The sequence below is a fragment of the Tachysurus vachellii genome, chromosome 4, assembly GCF_030014155.1.
Source record: "Tachysurus vachellii isolate PV-2020 chromosome 4, HZAU_Pvac_v1, whole genome shotgun sequence".
NCBI classification, from domain to species: Eukaryota; Metazoa; Chordata; class Actinopteri; order Siluriformes; family Bagridae; genus Tachysurus; species Tachysurus vachellii.
The window spans coordinates 1,954,711-1,970,460 of NC_083463.1; the positions used below are offsets into that span (position 1 = coordinate 1,954,711).

Here is a 15,750-nt window from a genome sequence, read left to right on the forward strand (position 1 = left end):
TGAATAAAACTGTCACAAAATTGCATTAATGACGTAAACAGATTTGTCCGATCAATTTATTAACGTTATTTAAAACTCTCAGCAGAAGGGAACTATTGTGTATGTAATTACATAAATTCTTATCATATTTCTAACGTTAAATTCCGTGTTTATTCTTCGCAGCTCTGGATTCACCGTTTTGTCGGTTTTTCGGTTGTTTCTTTGAATCGAATTGTTTAGTTTTTTCCCCAAGCTTTAGAGTGATGCTGAAGCCCGAGACCAAGAAAGCTTCAGGCACAGTTTTAAGTGCTGTACATTTATTAACCAGTCGCCGAGCTTCCAGTAAACCTTGTTTTCAGTTTGTTTTCTTCTCCTTTCTGATTAAACTTATCAGTCTTCGGAGTAAAATGAAAAGAACGTCTCTCTGCCAGGAGAGAGAGCGAGCCTCTGTGGCCTGTGGGTCAGCCGTAACATCGAAGGCCAGGTCTCGAGCTACATGTATTATTTAGAGTCAGCAGTCCTCAGAGACATGGCATGAAAAGCCTAGGGCCTGTTTCTTCCTAACGTCACATTTTATAAGTGCATCAACAGAGCTGCTGTAAGCGCTGTGCAATAAGCATCAGAGTGAAAGCTGACTGTTTATATGATCAGGATTCACTAAGGATTCATTTAAGCCTCAGTCGGGATTTAGTGAGGATTCATTCTTGATTTATTCAAGATTTATACAAGGTTCATTCAGGACTCACCTATGATTCTTTTACAATCCATTCAGTATTGATTCAGGACTGAGTCAGGCTTTATTCAGGCTTTATTACTGATTCATCCAGGATTCATTAAGGATTCATTTCAGGCTTCAAGAGTTCATTCAGGATTCATTTAGGATTCTTTCATGATTTAGTCAGGATTCATTCTTGATTCATCCATGATTTATTAAGGGTTCATTTATTTATGAGTTAATCAGGCTTTGTTCTTGATTCATTCAGGGTTTATTTAGGGTTCATTCAAGATGAATTAAGGAATCATTAAGGATTCATTCAGGGTTTATTCATGATTCACTCAGGACTCTCTTTACGCTCTGAAGATATGACCTGCACCACCATCAGAGCTGCTGTTCTAGAACTCAGTACTGCTGTGGTATAAAGTGTGCTATATAAATAAACGTCCATCTTTCCTGACGGACTCTGACCGTATGTCTGTGTGTTCTACAGGAGTATCAGATCGACATCATCTTTGCTCAGACGTGGACAGACAGTCGGCTCAGATACAACAGCACCATGAAGATATTAACTCTAAACAGTAATATGGTGGGACTGATCTGGCTTCCGGACACAATCTTCAGAAACTCCAAGAACGCAGACTCGCATTGGATCACGACACCCAATCAGCTACTCAGGATATGGAATGATGGGAAAATACTTTATACTCTCAGGTATGTGAGTCTTTATCCTGCTGCACTGGTTAGAGTTTAGCAAAAAAGATCATATTCAGATGATATAGAATAAAAATGTATAAGGAATGTCCTTACTTTTAAAATGCTTTTTGTTAATCTAAAGGGCAATGTTGAAATTCTAAACTACTGCTAATAATAAAATTGTAATTCTGTAAATTATTCAAACCTAGCCAGAGTTACTATTACCGAAAGGCTAGCGGTGTTGGTGTGTGTGTGTTAATGGTAGTTAACGCTCATCGCTAGTGGAGTTTTATTTACCACAGGAATATAACACAGTTTTCAGTGTCAGAGTTTACATTCCCCCCAGCGCTAATGCTAAAGAGGCTCTATGTGAACTCTATGGGGCTATTAGCGACCTGCAGAATGTTCACCCTGACAGACTGTTTATCGTCGGGATTTATCGTTACCCCTCTTCAGGACTGCTTTAAGTGCACTAACTGGAACATCTTCAATGAGGCTGCAACCAACGGCAACTCCATCAACTTTGAGTACACAGCATCAGTGACCAGCTACATCAGTGACATGACCGTCTCCAAGATCATCACCACACTCTCCAACCAGAAGCTGTGGATGAATGCTAAAGTGTGGGCGCTGCTGAAAACTAAAGACCTAGCCTTTAGAACAGGGGACAGGACGGCCCTAACAACAGCAAGGGCCAAACTGTCCCAAACCATCAGACAAGCATACAGTAGCATGCACATGCTCAGACAATCCACAGACACTTCCAGGACAGCGGAGACACTCTGTGCATGTAGCAGTTCATAAAGATGATCACGAACTACAAGACAGTTTCACCTGCTTGTGACATTGATGCCTCCCGTCCAGATGCGCTGAATGACTTCTACACTCGGTTTGTGGTGCAAAACATGTAGCGGCAAAGAAGACTATTCCTTCCTGATCAGGTACTCTATCCATGTCTATCTATGACTGATGTAAGGAGAACCCAGAGTTTGGAAGGCTGCTGGACCAGACAACATTTCTGCCAGAGTGTGCAGGACATCTTCAACATTTCCCTGGGCAGGGCTGTTGTTAGTACGTGCCTCAAGACAACCACCATCGTCCCCGTGCCAAAGAAGTCTACAGTGTCCTGCCTCAATGACTATCGTCCCATTGCACTCATACGTATTGTAATTAAGTGCTTCGAGAAGCTCGTCATGAGGCACATCAAGACCCAGTTACCACCATCACTGGACCCTCTACAGTTTGCGTCCAAACCGCTCCACAGACGATGCCATTGCCACGGTCCTTCATTTATCCCTCACCCACCTGGACAATAAAGACACTTATGTACGAATGCTGTTCATAGACTTTAGTTCAGCATTCAACACAGTCATCCCTCAGCACCTGATTGAGAAGCTGAGCCTTCTGGGACTGAACACCTCCCTCTGCAACTGGATCCTGGACTTCCTGACTGGGAGACCTCAGTCAGTCAGGATCAGGAACATCATCTCCAGCACCAACACACTGAACACTGGAGCCCCTCAGGGCTGCGTACTCAGTCCACTGCTGTTCACTCTGCTGACTCACGACTGAGCAGCAATGCACAAATAGAACCATATCATCAAGTTCACAGATGACACGACCGTGGTGGGTCTCATCAGCAAGAACGACGAGTCAGCATACAGAGAGGAGGTGCAACATCTAACTACCTGGTGTAGAACCAACAACCTGTCTCTGAATGCTGATAAAACTAAAGAGATGGTTGTTGACTTCAGGAGAGCTCAGAGCGACCACTGTCTAGTGAACATCCACGGATCATCTGTAGAGATGGTCAGGAGCACCAAATTTCTTGGTGTTCATCTTGTGGAGAACTTTATCTGGTCACTCAACACCAGCTCCATCACCAAAAAAACCTGTCTGGTTTGGGAACTGCATCATCTCAGATCGCAAAAGACCCTGCAGTGGATAGTGAGGACAGCTGAGAAGATCGAAGAGTTAGAAAGTCTCCCGTCCTTCTATCACGGACATTTACAACAGACACTGAATCACACTGCCAACAGCATTGTGGATGACCCCACACACCCCTCACACACACTCTACCCCCACACACCCCTCTTACACACTCTTCACCCTCCTGCCGTCTGGAAAAAGGTACTGAAGCATTCGGGCTTCACGACCAGACTGTGTAACAGTTTCTTTCCACAAGCCATCAGACTCCTTAATAACTGAACTGTACTGTACTGAGCACAACACACGCACACACACACATACACACACACACATTTGTCAGTGTTGTGTTGTGATGTGATTTGTGAGGAAAGATCCCTAGATCTCTCCATCATGACAGAAGGAACATTTCTGTTGTTAGTCTTTATTCGGACACTGGAGCTTGGGGTCAGTCTGAACCTCAGGGTGTGTGTTTGAGGGTGAAGGCAGTGAATCTTCCTCTTTACTTCAAGAGGGTTAGAACAATGGAAATATAAAACAGCTGGAATCGAGTTCAGTGTCAATGCCCTGTATGTGTGTAATCTACATTTACAGCATGTGACCCTCTCTTATCCAGAGCGACATACAGAAGTGATTAAGTCTCTAACATTAGATACATTAACTCTGCTTCACTAGGTTACAGACTTAAGATGCCATGAGTCCAAAGATACCATAAGTCTAAAACATTGTTCAAGTTTTTTTTATTTTATTTTTTTTCCCCACGTTTTTAGAGAGTTACGTAGAGACGAGATGAAGGCGGAGCAAATAAAATGATAAAATTGTGTTTAGTCACAGACCACCAGTACAAATTCTCTCTTTGGTTTGGGACCAAAAGATAAATATAATAAATTATAAACTTTAAGGAGATTATCTGAAGATCTGAAGAGTTTTAGTTTATAAATGGAGGTGACAGGATTGGGAGATATTACAGCTGAGAAAATGGGGAAAAGACAAGAAATATCACAAAGAAACACACAATATCACTAATGGTTTAGTAGTTATCACGTTCGCCTCACACCTCCAGGGTTGTGGGTTCGATTCCCACCTCCACCTTGTGTGTGTGGAGTTTGCATGTTCTCCCCGTGCCTCGGGGGTTTCCTCCGGGTACTCCGGTTTCCTCCCCCGGTCCAAAGACATGCATGGTAGGTTGATTGGCATCTCTGGAAAATTGTCCGTAGTGTGTGATTGCGTGAGTGAATGAGAGTGTGTGTGAGTGCACTGTGATGGGTTGGCACTCCGTCCAGGGTGTATCCTGCCTTGATGCCCGATGACGCCTGAGATAGGCACAGGCTCCCCGTGACCCGAGGTAGTTCGGATAAGCGGTAGAAGATGAGTGAGAGTGAGTGATTGGTTAAGGAGGCAAATCATTGAAAAAACAATAAACAAATAGATAAATAAATAAATAAATAAATGCAAAGTGGCCTGATGAAGCAACCCAGATGTTGTCAGGATCCAGCCTGGACTTTGGCCATGTGTGTATGTTTATGTTCTGTGTTCACGTGTCTGTCCCACCCTGGTTTATTCCTCCACGCCTCTGCACACCTGTTGTCTAAATGTCTTTCCTATTTTGTCGTCTTTGTCACGTCGTTTGTCGAGTCCTTGTCCCTGTTTTGTGTTTTTTAAGTGAATAAATCCGTTTATCTTAGCTATCCTGCATTCGGATCTGTTTTTATCCTCCATCGCTGACAGAAGGATTCCACCCTTTAATGACCCAGCAGGAAAACGTTCGCTTTACTTTTCCCAAAAGGAAGAAGAAGAAGCCGGCGGCCGCAGGAACCGTAGCTGATCCTCGTTCCTGAGCTCGGACCTGGACACTCGCCTGGTAGCTCTGCTGAGCCTGTGAAATGCCACCAGAGTTTACTCCAGTTTCACAAATGACTGCAATTAATATGGAGAGTGGCATTTTATCGCCTCTTCCCCCCCCTGTGCTCGTTCATAACAGACCAAATATCACTGGAACAAATCTGAATGCTGATAGTCAACAGAGCTGCATATTGAAGCCTGAAGCTATCCTTTGTCCTGGATCAGACTCGCCCACGGCGTTCGCCTCGAAACCACGTATCTGCTCATCTTCCCACCAAACAAATTTTTCATGTGGAGCAGGAGAAATCTCTGTCTGCTCCAAAGAGCGTCTCCACCTCCTGCGCTGAATAGACCGCGGCACAGTGAGCCCGACTACGCCTGAGACGAATTAACCAGGCTGCAATCTTCCCAAAATACATCCTGCACCTGCAGAGCACCGCTTGAACTGTGATTGTCTGTGTTTTCATACGGCTCTGATGCCACGTACTGTATTAACAAAAATCACTAACGCTGTCTGGCGTGTCGCGTGTGCGCCAATGTTTGTGTGGGTCTGCTGGGAGTTTTTCGAGATATTTATGCGTTTGTTAAACAATATTACATCCCGTTTCCTCCCAAAGCATCCAAAAAGCATCAAAATAAGGAATTTAGCTCAGCTTGAGCCCAACAAAAGGAGAACGAACAACATCCCGCAGTATAGCTGATCTCTCTGCAAGCAGACAAAAGCAGCACCACAAGGTTCCTCAGAAGTTCTCCTACAAGCCTTAATGACTCTGAGATCTCAGCGTTTGTTTTTCTCGCATTAACTCAGCGTTAAACTTCAGACGACGGACCGATCAGCTTCATTCATCTTCATTGTTGTTTACTGTGACAAACATCTGCAAACATCTGTAAAGTCTATAGGCGACTGTTTGAGCTTGAGACGTTTTATGAAGTATTGTCTGGGTCTCGTCTAAGAGCTGGTAAAAAATAATGTTTGTTTAAATCCTTGGACTCGAAAAGCTTTTTTTGTCCGATCTCGATTCCTCCCGTTTTAGACAGTTTGGTGACTTGGAGCATTAACAGTATGACGTTTTTAACCTCTGTGATTTTTAGAGAAAATCATGAACATCATTAGCTGACGTGGGTTTGTGATCCGCAGAGACAGGAACGAGGACGAGGAACCCCGAACGTCTCGGTGTCCTGATTCTCATAATTAGGACAGATCTGAGTTCGGTGACCCCGAACATCTCCTCGTCCACAGATCTCTGCACACTGGTGTGTCTTTGTGGAAGCGTGTTCAGTCTCTCGTATAACCCTGAGACACAAGACAGAGATGCTGGATGACTTCCTGTCTGATCCACGATCGCATCCCGGTGCAGATTAGACACCGCAGCGTGTATCTGTGTGCCGATGGAGCCGAAATAAAGATCTCAGAATGAACTCGCGTCTGATTTTATTAACCTTTATTTATTTATATTTATTCATGCAGAGATGAGCCAGTAAACATTTAAGCTCACATCTGTCCTCATTAGGAAAACTCAAGCTACAGAAATCCTCCACATTCGGTTGGAATTTCATTTGGAAAAAAAAAATCTCATTTACTGAACAGTCTGCAGACTCACACGATTCATGAATATGTAAAATAGTGGGCGGAGCTGATTTTTGTTTTTAATTGTTGTGGACATGAGAATTGCATAATCACCGGATTCAGCTATTTGAGAGCTGTACGCATGATCACACACGTGAGCCATTCGGCTGAACGCACGTTGATGACATCACAAGACGCTTCCTGGAACAGAGTCGTTCTGAAAAATCACAAGGTCCAAAAGAGTTTGTTTGATTCTGCTTTCATTTCTGTGATTGAGCCTTGAGGGAACTACTAAAAAACGTCTTGAACTTTACATGTCCTCAGCGGCCTCAGATCCTGGGTCTGGTCTGAGAGCAGAGGAACCTGATGTGATTCAGCCTGAGCTCCTCCTCCTCCAGGTTCAGTGAGTCGAGGTGCTTTTCTTCTCACCACGGACGTGAAGAGTCCGTCAAAGTCCCTGAGATCAGATTTCTCCCCCAGTCTGATCTGTGATATGAGCATGAATACGAGACACACTACAGGATGTTCTGTGACAGGAAGTGAAGGAACAGTAACTGCTTCATCACCTCCCCCTGTGTCTGTGTAGCTTCCTCTGGCTGCCCCACACACAGTGAAACACCTTCACATGGAAGTGATGAATGACTCAGGGAGGTTTAATAAATCAGATCAGATCAGATCAGACACCTTCATTTAGCAATAACCACAAACGATTTCTCTTAATTAGAGCCTGTAAAAATGAGGGGATATAAATATCCACATCAGCAGGAGGTCCAGGAGGAAACATCTTGTGTCTCGTGTCTCAGGATTCAGCACCGAGGCCTTATGTGTTTTATTCAGTAGCTCAGAATCTCACGTCATCTTTCAATAAAACACAAACATGCCTCTCAAAAATGGCGACAAGGATCAAAATGATGAAATCCGCTAGGGTTTAGTACAAAAATAAATGAATATGTTTATTATGAACAGCCTGTGAACAGTAAGCTTTGGTTGCTAAGCAACCTACAGGCTGTCACGGTTACAGGTTGACGTTAATCAGCACCTTGTTGTCTCCTATTAAACACACCTCACACCTCTTTGTGTCATACACACTCACCTACAAACAAAACATTATTTGTTTTCTTGTCTGTTTTCTTTTGATTATTTATATTATTACTTTGTGTGAACATTCATTTATTTATCAATTTAAAGGTGGGGTCTCCGTTGTTTGAAAGCCAATGTTGACATATAAAATCACCAAAACAAACACGCCCCTAACCCAAACGGGTCCCACCCCTGTATTGATAGCTCCGCCCACACATACATACGTAACCCAGGCAACTAACAGAAAGAAATGTGTCTTTATCATAGCTGAAGTGAAGAACAATACGATTGTAGATAAACAAACAAGCAAAAATGACACACAAACATAATCATGTAAAGGACAAAGACATATATTAGTTCTGTGTAACAAAACAAAACCAACGTTACTCACCTATCGAGAAGGAAAAAAGCGCCTCGGCGTCTTAAGTAAAGTTGGTCACATATTCACAGATTGGAGTTTCCCGAGTCAATAACTCCTGAGCTAAACGCTGTTACTACACAAAACACGGTTGTAGCTGCGTCTCTACATTACTACGATAGAAAAGAGGTGTTATTTGTGTAGTAACAGCGTTTAGCTCAGGAGTTATTGACTCAGGAAACTCCAATCTGTGAATATGTGACCAACTTCCTGCTCCTTCAGTTCTCTCCAGCGCTGGAAAGCTGATCCTATATTAACACGTCCTACTTCTTACCTTATCGTAAGTCTTTCTTCTCTTTCTTTCTTTGTTTTTATCCTCCATGTCAATGTTAAAACCGCTTTCTGCTAATGTCACACATGCGCACTGAACACTCTCTCCGCCCATATTGACAAGACACGCCCCTTTCTGCTCATTGGCTACACGTTTGTTTTGATTTTTTTTATTATTCGGCCCCACTTAGTTTTCTGAAGCATTTCTCAAAAATCATTTCTTAAATAAATATTTTTTATAAATAAACCCCATGGATCTTCAGCAACCTTCTGACCAATCAGAATCCAGCGTTGTATAAGTGTGCGTTTGTGCTCTGACTCCTTTTACAATCCTGCGGCTTTTACAGCTGTCAGAACTACAGAACGAATGCGACCGCACTTCTTGTCGTCTGCTTTGGTCGCTCGATTAATTATAACGAGCGTTAGTTTGGAAACATGACTCGCTGTTCTAATCGTCAGAGAGCGGATCGTTATGTAATAAATTAGAAATGCTATAACGTGGAATTAAAGCTGATTTAATTGAAGCAAACATCTGTTCACAAAATTTGCTTTTTTATTATGTGTTGCTTTTACTCTGCTTTTTCTTCTGTGTTTTCATTTGTCTTGCTGCTGTCCGTGTTTCCTGACAGGCTGACTATAAACGCTGAGTGTCAGCTGCAGCTCCATAACTTCCCCATGGATGAACACTCCTGCCCACTCATCTTCTCCAGCTGTGAGTGTCCACACACACACACACACACACACACACACACACTCTGAACAGCCAGTCCAGTCTTCACTCCAGTCTGGTTTTAAAAGATAAATCCATCTCTTTTTAGTCAGCCTACTTAAACCTGTCATAAGCTCTATATGAGCAGGATTAGTTCTCTTGATGTTTAAGGTGATTTATCTCTGTAGATGGGCGTGTCTATGTCATGTCATGTACACCTGTTCATCATTACGTCCGTGTATAACACACACCTCATTTTAATCGACTCAGTGTGCATTATATTTAGAAGCGCTCGTTGTTGTAGGTCACATGACCGTGACTTATGTAGCCTTACCTCTGATAGGAACACAAACGCTTCCCTAAACCTCATGTTCTTCAGGATTGGACAGAACCTTCACCTACATGAAGATTCTATCACCTGGAGTTATTTCACAATCTGGTTCACTAAAATCTGTGGTGAAGTCTTTCCATCTATTAAGTGTAAAGTTCCTGGGGATTGTTATTTCACTCTGACGTTCACTCTACGACGCCTCACCAACCTTCTGACCAATCAGAATCCACAACCTGTTTAATCTTGTATGGTGCGGTGAGGAAGTGGGAGTTTTCTATGAGCCCTGTAGAGTCCTCTATTCCATATAAACCGTGAGTGAAGACGTTCTAGATGATTTAATGTTGGTGTTTGATGTTGCACAGCTAAGATGCTCCAAACGGTGTTAATGTCTGGATCTCAAAACATCCTCCCTGATTTCCAGCTCCAGGAGAGTCTCAGGAAAGCCGTGTGTTATAAACATGGACCGAGATATTGATCTTGTTCTCAGTGCTGAATCCGTGGAGACGACCCTCATTACACAGATGCTGAGAAACACACAGAGATCCGAGTGGCTCTGCTTTTATTCATCGTCTCACTAGCTGAAGGAAAGTGCCAGACGAAGACCTACAGCGTTTCCTAAATCTGTCTGGAATACTGACGAGGGGGGGAGAGGGGGGTGAGAGAGAGAGAGAGAGAGAGAGAGAGAGAGAGAGAGAAGGGGGGAGAGAGAGAGAGAGAGAGAGAGAGAGAGAGAGAGAGAGAGAGAGAGAGAGAGAGAGAAAGGGGGAGAGCGAGAGAGAGAGAGAGAGAGAGAGAGAGAGAGAGAGAGAGAGAGAAGGGGGAGAGAGAGAGAGAGAGAGAGAGAGAGAGAGAGAGAGAGAGAGAGAAGGGGAGAGAGAGAGAGAGAGAGAGAGAGAGAGAGAGAGAGAGAGAAAGGGGGAGACACAGAGAGGGGGGAGGGGGGAGAGCAAGGGAGACAGAGAGAGAGAGAGAGAGAGAGAGAGAGAGAGAGAGAAAGGGGTGAGACACAGAGAGAAAGAGAGAGAGAGAAAGGGGGGAGACACAGAGAGAGAGAGAGAGAGAGAGAGAGAGAGAGAGAGAGAGAGAGAGAGAGAGAAAGGGGGAGACACAGAGAGGGGGAGGGGGGAGAGAAAGGGACACAGAGAGAGGGAGAGAGAGAGAGAGAGAGAGAGAGAGAGAGAGAAGAGAAGAGGGGGAGAAAGGGGAAAGAGTGAGAGAGAGAAGGGGAGACAGAGAGAGAGAGAGAGAGAGAAAGGGGGGAGACACATAGAGAGAGAGAGAGAGAGAGAGAGAGAGAAAGAGAGGGGGAGACAGAGAGAAAGGGGGGAGACACAGAGAGAGAGAGAGAGAGAGAGAGAGAGAGAGAGAGAGAGAATGTTAAATATTCCTTTAGGCATTGCAACATCTTCCTCATCCTCATCCTCATCCTCATCCCTTGCTCTTATCTCCCAGGTGACGACCCTCATTGTTTCCTTCTTACAGAATTCAGCACTCTGTTATTTAAATAAAGTGAAATACAGTGAAATGTAACTGAAGGTTAGCGTCCACTTGTGTGGAAACTGTAGCTCAGCTCCTCCTGCTACACTCAACGTATTCGCTGAAATCGTTTATATAACGGTGTGATCTCCATCTCCACGGTAACGTCAGCCAAACCCAGCTTTTTAATATTTCACACGTTGCTGCAGAGGAAAATCGTCCTCAAGAACAAATTCAGAGCAGCAGATAAGCAGAGTGCAGCTCAGCGTCACTGTTTCAGAGTCCATGGTAGCCGAGTTCCTTCAAACTTCTTATACCACTGAGTTGTGGAACTTCTCACTCTCATCTCCAGCTTCTTTTGCACGTCTGTCAAAGCCATAAGATTAAAACCTCCTGCATATTATTTTTTGATCTAAAACAGCTCTGACTCTGAGGCATGGTCTCCACAGGACCTCTGAAGGTTTGCTGTGGTATCAGGCACCAAGATGCACCGATCACACTGCCTCCACCTGAACACACTGGTACAGTACCATCTCTTTTCCAGCTAAAAACACGACCTCCTTTTTCACTGCTCCATGGTCCAGGTCAGATGTTCACATGTCCTGTGTAGGAGCTTCCAGTGGTGTTCAGAAGTCAGCTTGGTTTGTCAGATCATTCTATTAGAGCCAGTGAGTCTTGGGAGCTTTGGGCTGTTCGTAAATGGATCGGTTTTAGTAAGTTCTAACCAACACAAACCTGAGCACTCTGAAGCTCTGACCCAGTCGTCTAGACACCACAATTTGTCCCTTGGTAATAAAAAGTCACTCAGATCCTGACACTTAACATTCATTCACTCACTCACTACCGCTTATCTGAACTACCTCGGGTCACGGGGACCCTGTGCCTTTCTCAGGCGTCATCGGGCATCAAGGCAGGATACACCCTGCACGGAGTGCCAACCCATCACAGGGCACACACACACACACTCTCATTCACTCACACACTCACACACTACAGACAATTTCCCAGAGATGCCAATCAACCTACCATGCATGTCTTTGGACCGGGGGAGGAAACCGGAGTACCCGGAGGAAACCCCCGAGGCACAGGGAGAACATGCAAACTCCACACACACAAGGTGGAGGTGGGAATCGAACCCCCAACCCTGGAGGTGTGAGGCAAACGTGCTAACCACTAAGCCACCATGCCCCCCTACACTTAACATAATTTAAACATTTTTTTTTTGCTTCCTTCACATCAACCTCCAGAACTGACTGTTGATGTGCTGGAAGATCTCACAGCCCTGACAGGAGGAACCAGATACCCAGCGTTCTTCTCCTAAGCAGTGTGCTGCATGACGTCTTGATGGACTTGCTTTTGTTAGATTATGTGTTTAGATGATGTAAAAGAATCTTAAATGTTCTGTGTCACAGTGGTCAGTGCTTCTGGTCTGGATGGATGATGAATATTATTTCCAGGCCCGTGTTCCTCTTTAATGCTTGCCAGAATGATGGAAAGGATTTTTTTTTCCTCCACACTGAGCATGAGTCAGTCCTGCCACCGAAGTGCCATTAACGGAGAGAATTGCTTCGCCCCACCCCACTCAGCAGCCCTGACAGGAAGCACATTAAACATCAGGCCACCGATGAATGGACTCGCACTCACCCAGCGGCGTCTCCTTCCTATAAGAGCAGCGTATAAGAGGAACGGAGAGTCAGAAATTAGCCAGACGTACGCTAGGACCGAGAGCCTTTGATTCAGGAGTAATGCATCCAAATTGTGCTTCTCGTCTGAATAATAACTCGTTAAAATAAATTTGACTGCATGCTCTTGCTTCTTTCTTCTGAATTATACAAAGAACTCTATGATTTTTTTTTTAAAATATTAGATTTGTTGACATAAGGGTTTATTTGGAAATTCTGCATATTCTTTTTTGTGTGTTTTGCTTTTACCACAAACACTGAGCTGTACTGAAACATCACAGACACTAACGTTAACACTTCGCTAACATTCACCTGAGCGCGTACAGTACGTACTTAGCAAACAGCCTGTTGTCACTTATTCATTTTTTAGACATCACAACAGCATTCAAACAGATTCCTGCTGGTTTTTTGTAATAATCAGTCAGAATGTCGCTCTTAGCGTTACAGCCTCTCGGTCAGTATTCACCGCACATGTGATCAAATAAATGCAGGTTAATGAGCTACTTGTGTTCAGAGTAAAGCAAAGCTGATCCCAATAAAGCTAAAATAAACAACTAGCAGAGAAAAGCAGCGACGAGATTTCAATTCAATTGTGTTCAATCAAAGCCAAATGAGAGCAAAAAAACATTTACTGGAGATTATTAATCATAAAGCTTCAGAATGTTCATGTAGACACTCGGATTGAGAAGAAGAGTTCAAATAGACTGAATAAGCTGGAGACAGATCAGACATCTGATCTTCATTAAATGACATATGTTCAGGATAATGTTAAAGATCTTAAGGAGTGTGAAGTAGTCACGCTTTCTGGATGGCTAAAGGAAGCAGAATCCAACAGAAAAAGACCCAACTTTTAGGATGAGATCAGATTGTTCAGGGGGCTTCAGTCATGTCAGGGCTGTTGTGCTTTAAATAATCAATCTAACAAACAATTCAACAACCAAAAACAACTACGCTCCAAAAATAAAAAGGAGATTCAACATGTCAGTGTCTTGCTTGTTAGAGCTCTGGCTTTCTACTGTTCATCTGTTACAGACAGTTCACCTCCACACCACTAGAGGGCCCTCTCCCATGAACTCTAGTACATTTCCTTGTTAGTCATAGCCATTTCCTTTTGTTGTGCTCAATGTCAGTGTCTAGCCTTACGGACCTAGCCTGTTGAGCGCGCAGTCCACTAGCTAAGCAAAAAAACATTTTTTCTACCTAGCTAACCCTAACCCTAACCCTTAGCTTAGCCAAAGATACGTCTCCTCTAGCTAGCTAAAGATACATTAACATTCATTCATTCATTCATTCATTCATTCATTTTCTACCACTTATCCGAACTACCTCGGGTCACGGGGAGCCTGTGCCTATCTCAGGCGTCATCGGGCATCAAGGCAGGATACACCCTGGACGGAGTGCCAACCCATCACAGGGCACACACACACACACTCTCATTCACTCACGCACTCACACACTACGGACAATTTTCCAGAGATGCCAATCAACCTACCATGCATGTCTTTGGACCGGGGGAGGAAACCGGAGTACCCGGAGGAAACCCCCGAGGCACGGGGAGAACATGCAAACTCCACACACACAAGGTGGAGGCGGGAATCGAACCCCCAACCCTGGAGGTGTGAGGCGAACATGCTAACCCCTAAGCCACCGTGCCCCCTATACATTAACATACTTATGTTTTTTTTTTCTATTAGCAGCTAGATTCTTCTAACAAGCTAGCTAAAGCCCAACCAAACTTTATATCATCTAACAGCACAACCAGGGTAACGGCATTAATCCTATCATGTTAGCTAAGTAACGCTTGGGCTAAGTGTTAGCAGCTACATTCATGCATAGTTTGCTAGTGCTAGGACTAAAATGTACTGCAGTTACATAGTTTGTTATGAAGTGCCTAAAACCAGCAGAAAGTTAGCTTAACATTAGCGTTAGTTAGCATTGTTTTTACTTTGTTGCTACTCCTGACTTGCTGTAATTGATTTGGTGTTTTGCAGCTACAGATTTTTTTTATGGCCCAGACTCCAGGCTGAATTTGCATACATGCATATGTATGAAGGTGGCTGTCCTCATTACCGTGTGTGTTATTTGGCAGTCGAGTCTCCAAATATGTGACTAAACAATTCGTCTGGCAGCTTCAGCATTAGAGAGAAGTGAAAATTCCATCCACGCTTCCTGATTCAATTCAGCTGCACTTTATCGACACTGTCGCTGAGGATCCGAGCTCAGAGACGGGATTTTCTCCTCCGCTTGTGTGTGTGTTTCTTTTTAAAGCTTGTTCATCAAAACTAAACCAAACAAACGGAGGACAGTTTCCCTGCTGAAATCCGCTTTAATTAGGTGCACGTTTCAAAGAGCAGGATGGCGACGACGACGAAGACGACGATGTTGTTTTAAGTGCCAATGTTCTTTTGATCGCAAACATTTAACACCGAAACAAATCACAGCCTTTTCTTGAAACTTTCTCAGTTTTCGTTTCAGTCATCTGTTTGGGCTAATCGTGGTTCTGTAGATAATGAGGCATGTTGGTATTTGTGTGGTTTGTTTGTACTGAGAACAAAGTCAGTTCTCTCTTGCCATCTTCTAGCACTGAGTGTACTTCAGGTTCTCGTCGCTCCACTCTCTGCTTTGAGGAACGTTTTTCACGTGTAATTTACAAGGGTGCTTTAAGAAGCACAGCTTTTTCGGCTGGGTTTATGAAACTCTGCTCTGGAGTGTTTTACTTTACAACTTCCGTCAAGAATTAAGAGGACTCGGTGAGATTCTTTCAAATCTTGCGGTTTCTCAAAACGATGCTGATTTTCCGCAGGTTATTTCCGAGACGTTGTGTGACGTTCATCGACGAATCCCTTTTCTGTTCTCGTGTGTAACATGAATCCAGCTCTCATAGAGAGTCATTACAGATGTTCCCTCTCTGCTAGGAGTTTAACAGAAGAATCATATGTGTGTGTGTGTGTGTGAGTGTGTGTGTGTGTGTGTGTGTGTGTGTGTGTGTGTGTGATTTCACCAATTTAAGTAGATTTACACACAAAAAAAGCACAAAAGACACAAAAAAAACTCCATGG

The 15,750-nt window shown here is 43.8% G+C and overlaps 1 protein-coding gene across 1 annotated transcript in view; it reads left to right on the forward strand.

Moving 5' to 3' along the window:
* The window catches only part of LOC132843902 (gamma-aminobutyric acid receptor subunit gamma-3), a 124,167-nt gene that overhangs the window by 79,086 nt on the left and 29,331 nt on the right, over nt 1-15,750 (forward strand). The window contains exons 4-5 of the mRNA XM_060867025.1: nt 1,188-1,408; nt 9,123-9,205. Of these exons, the coding sequence (XP_060723008.1) occupies nt 1,188-1,408; nt 9,123-9,205 (304 nt within the window). The remainder of the gene's footprint in view (nt 1-1,187; nt 1,409-9,122; nt 9,206-15,750) is intronic.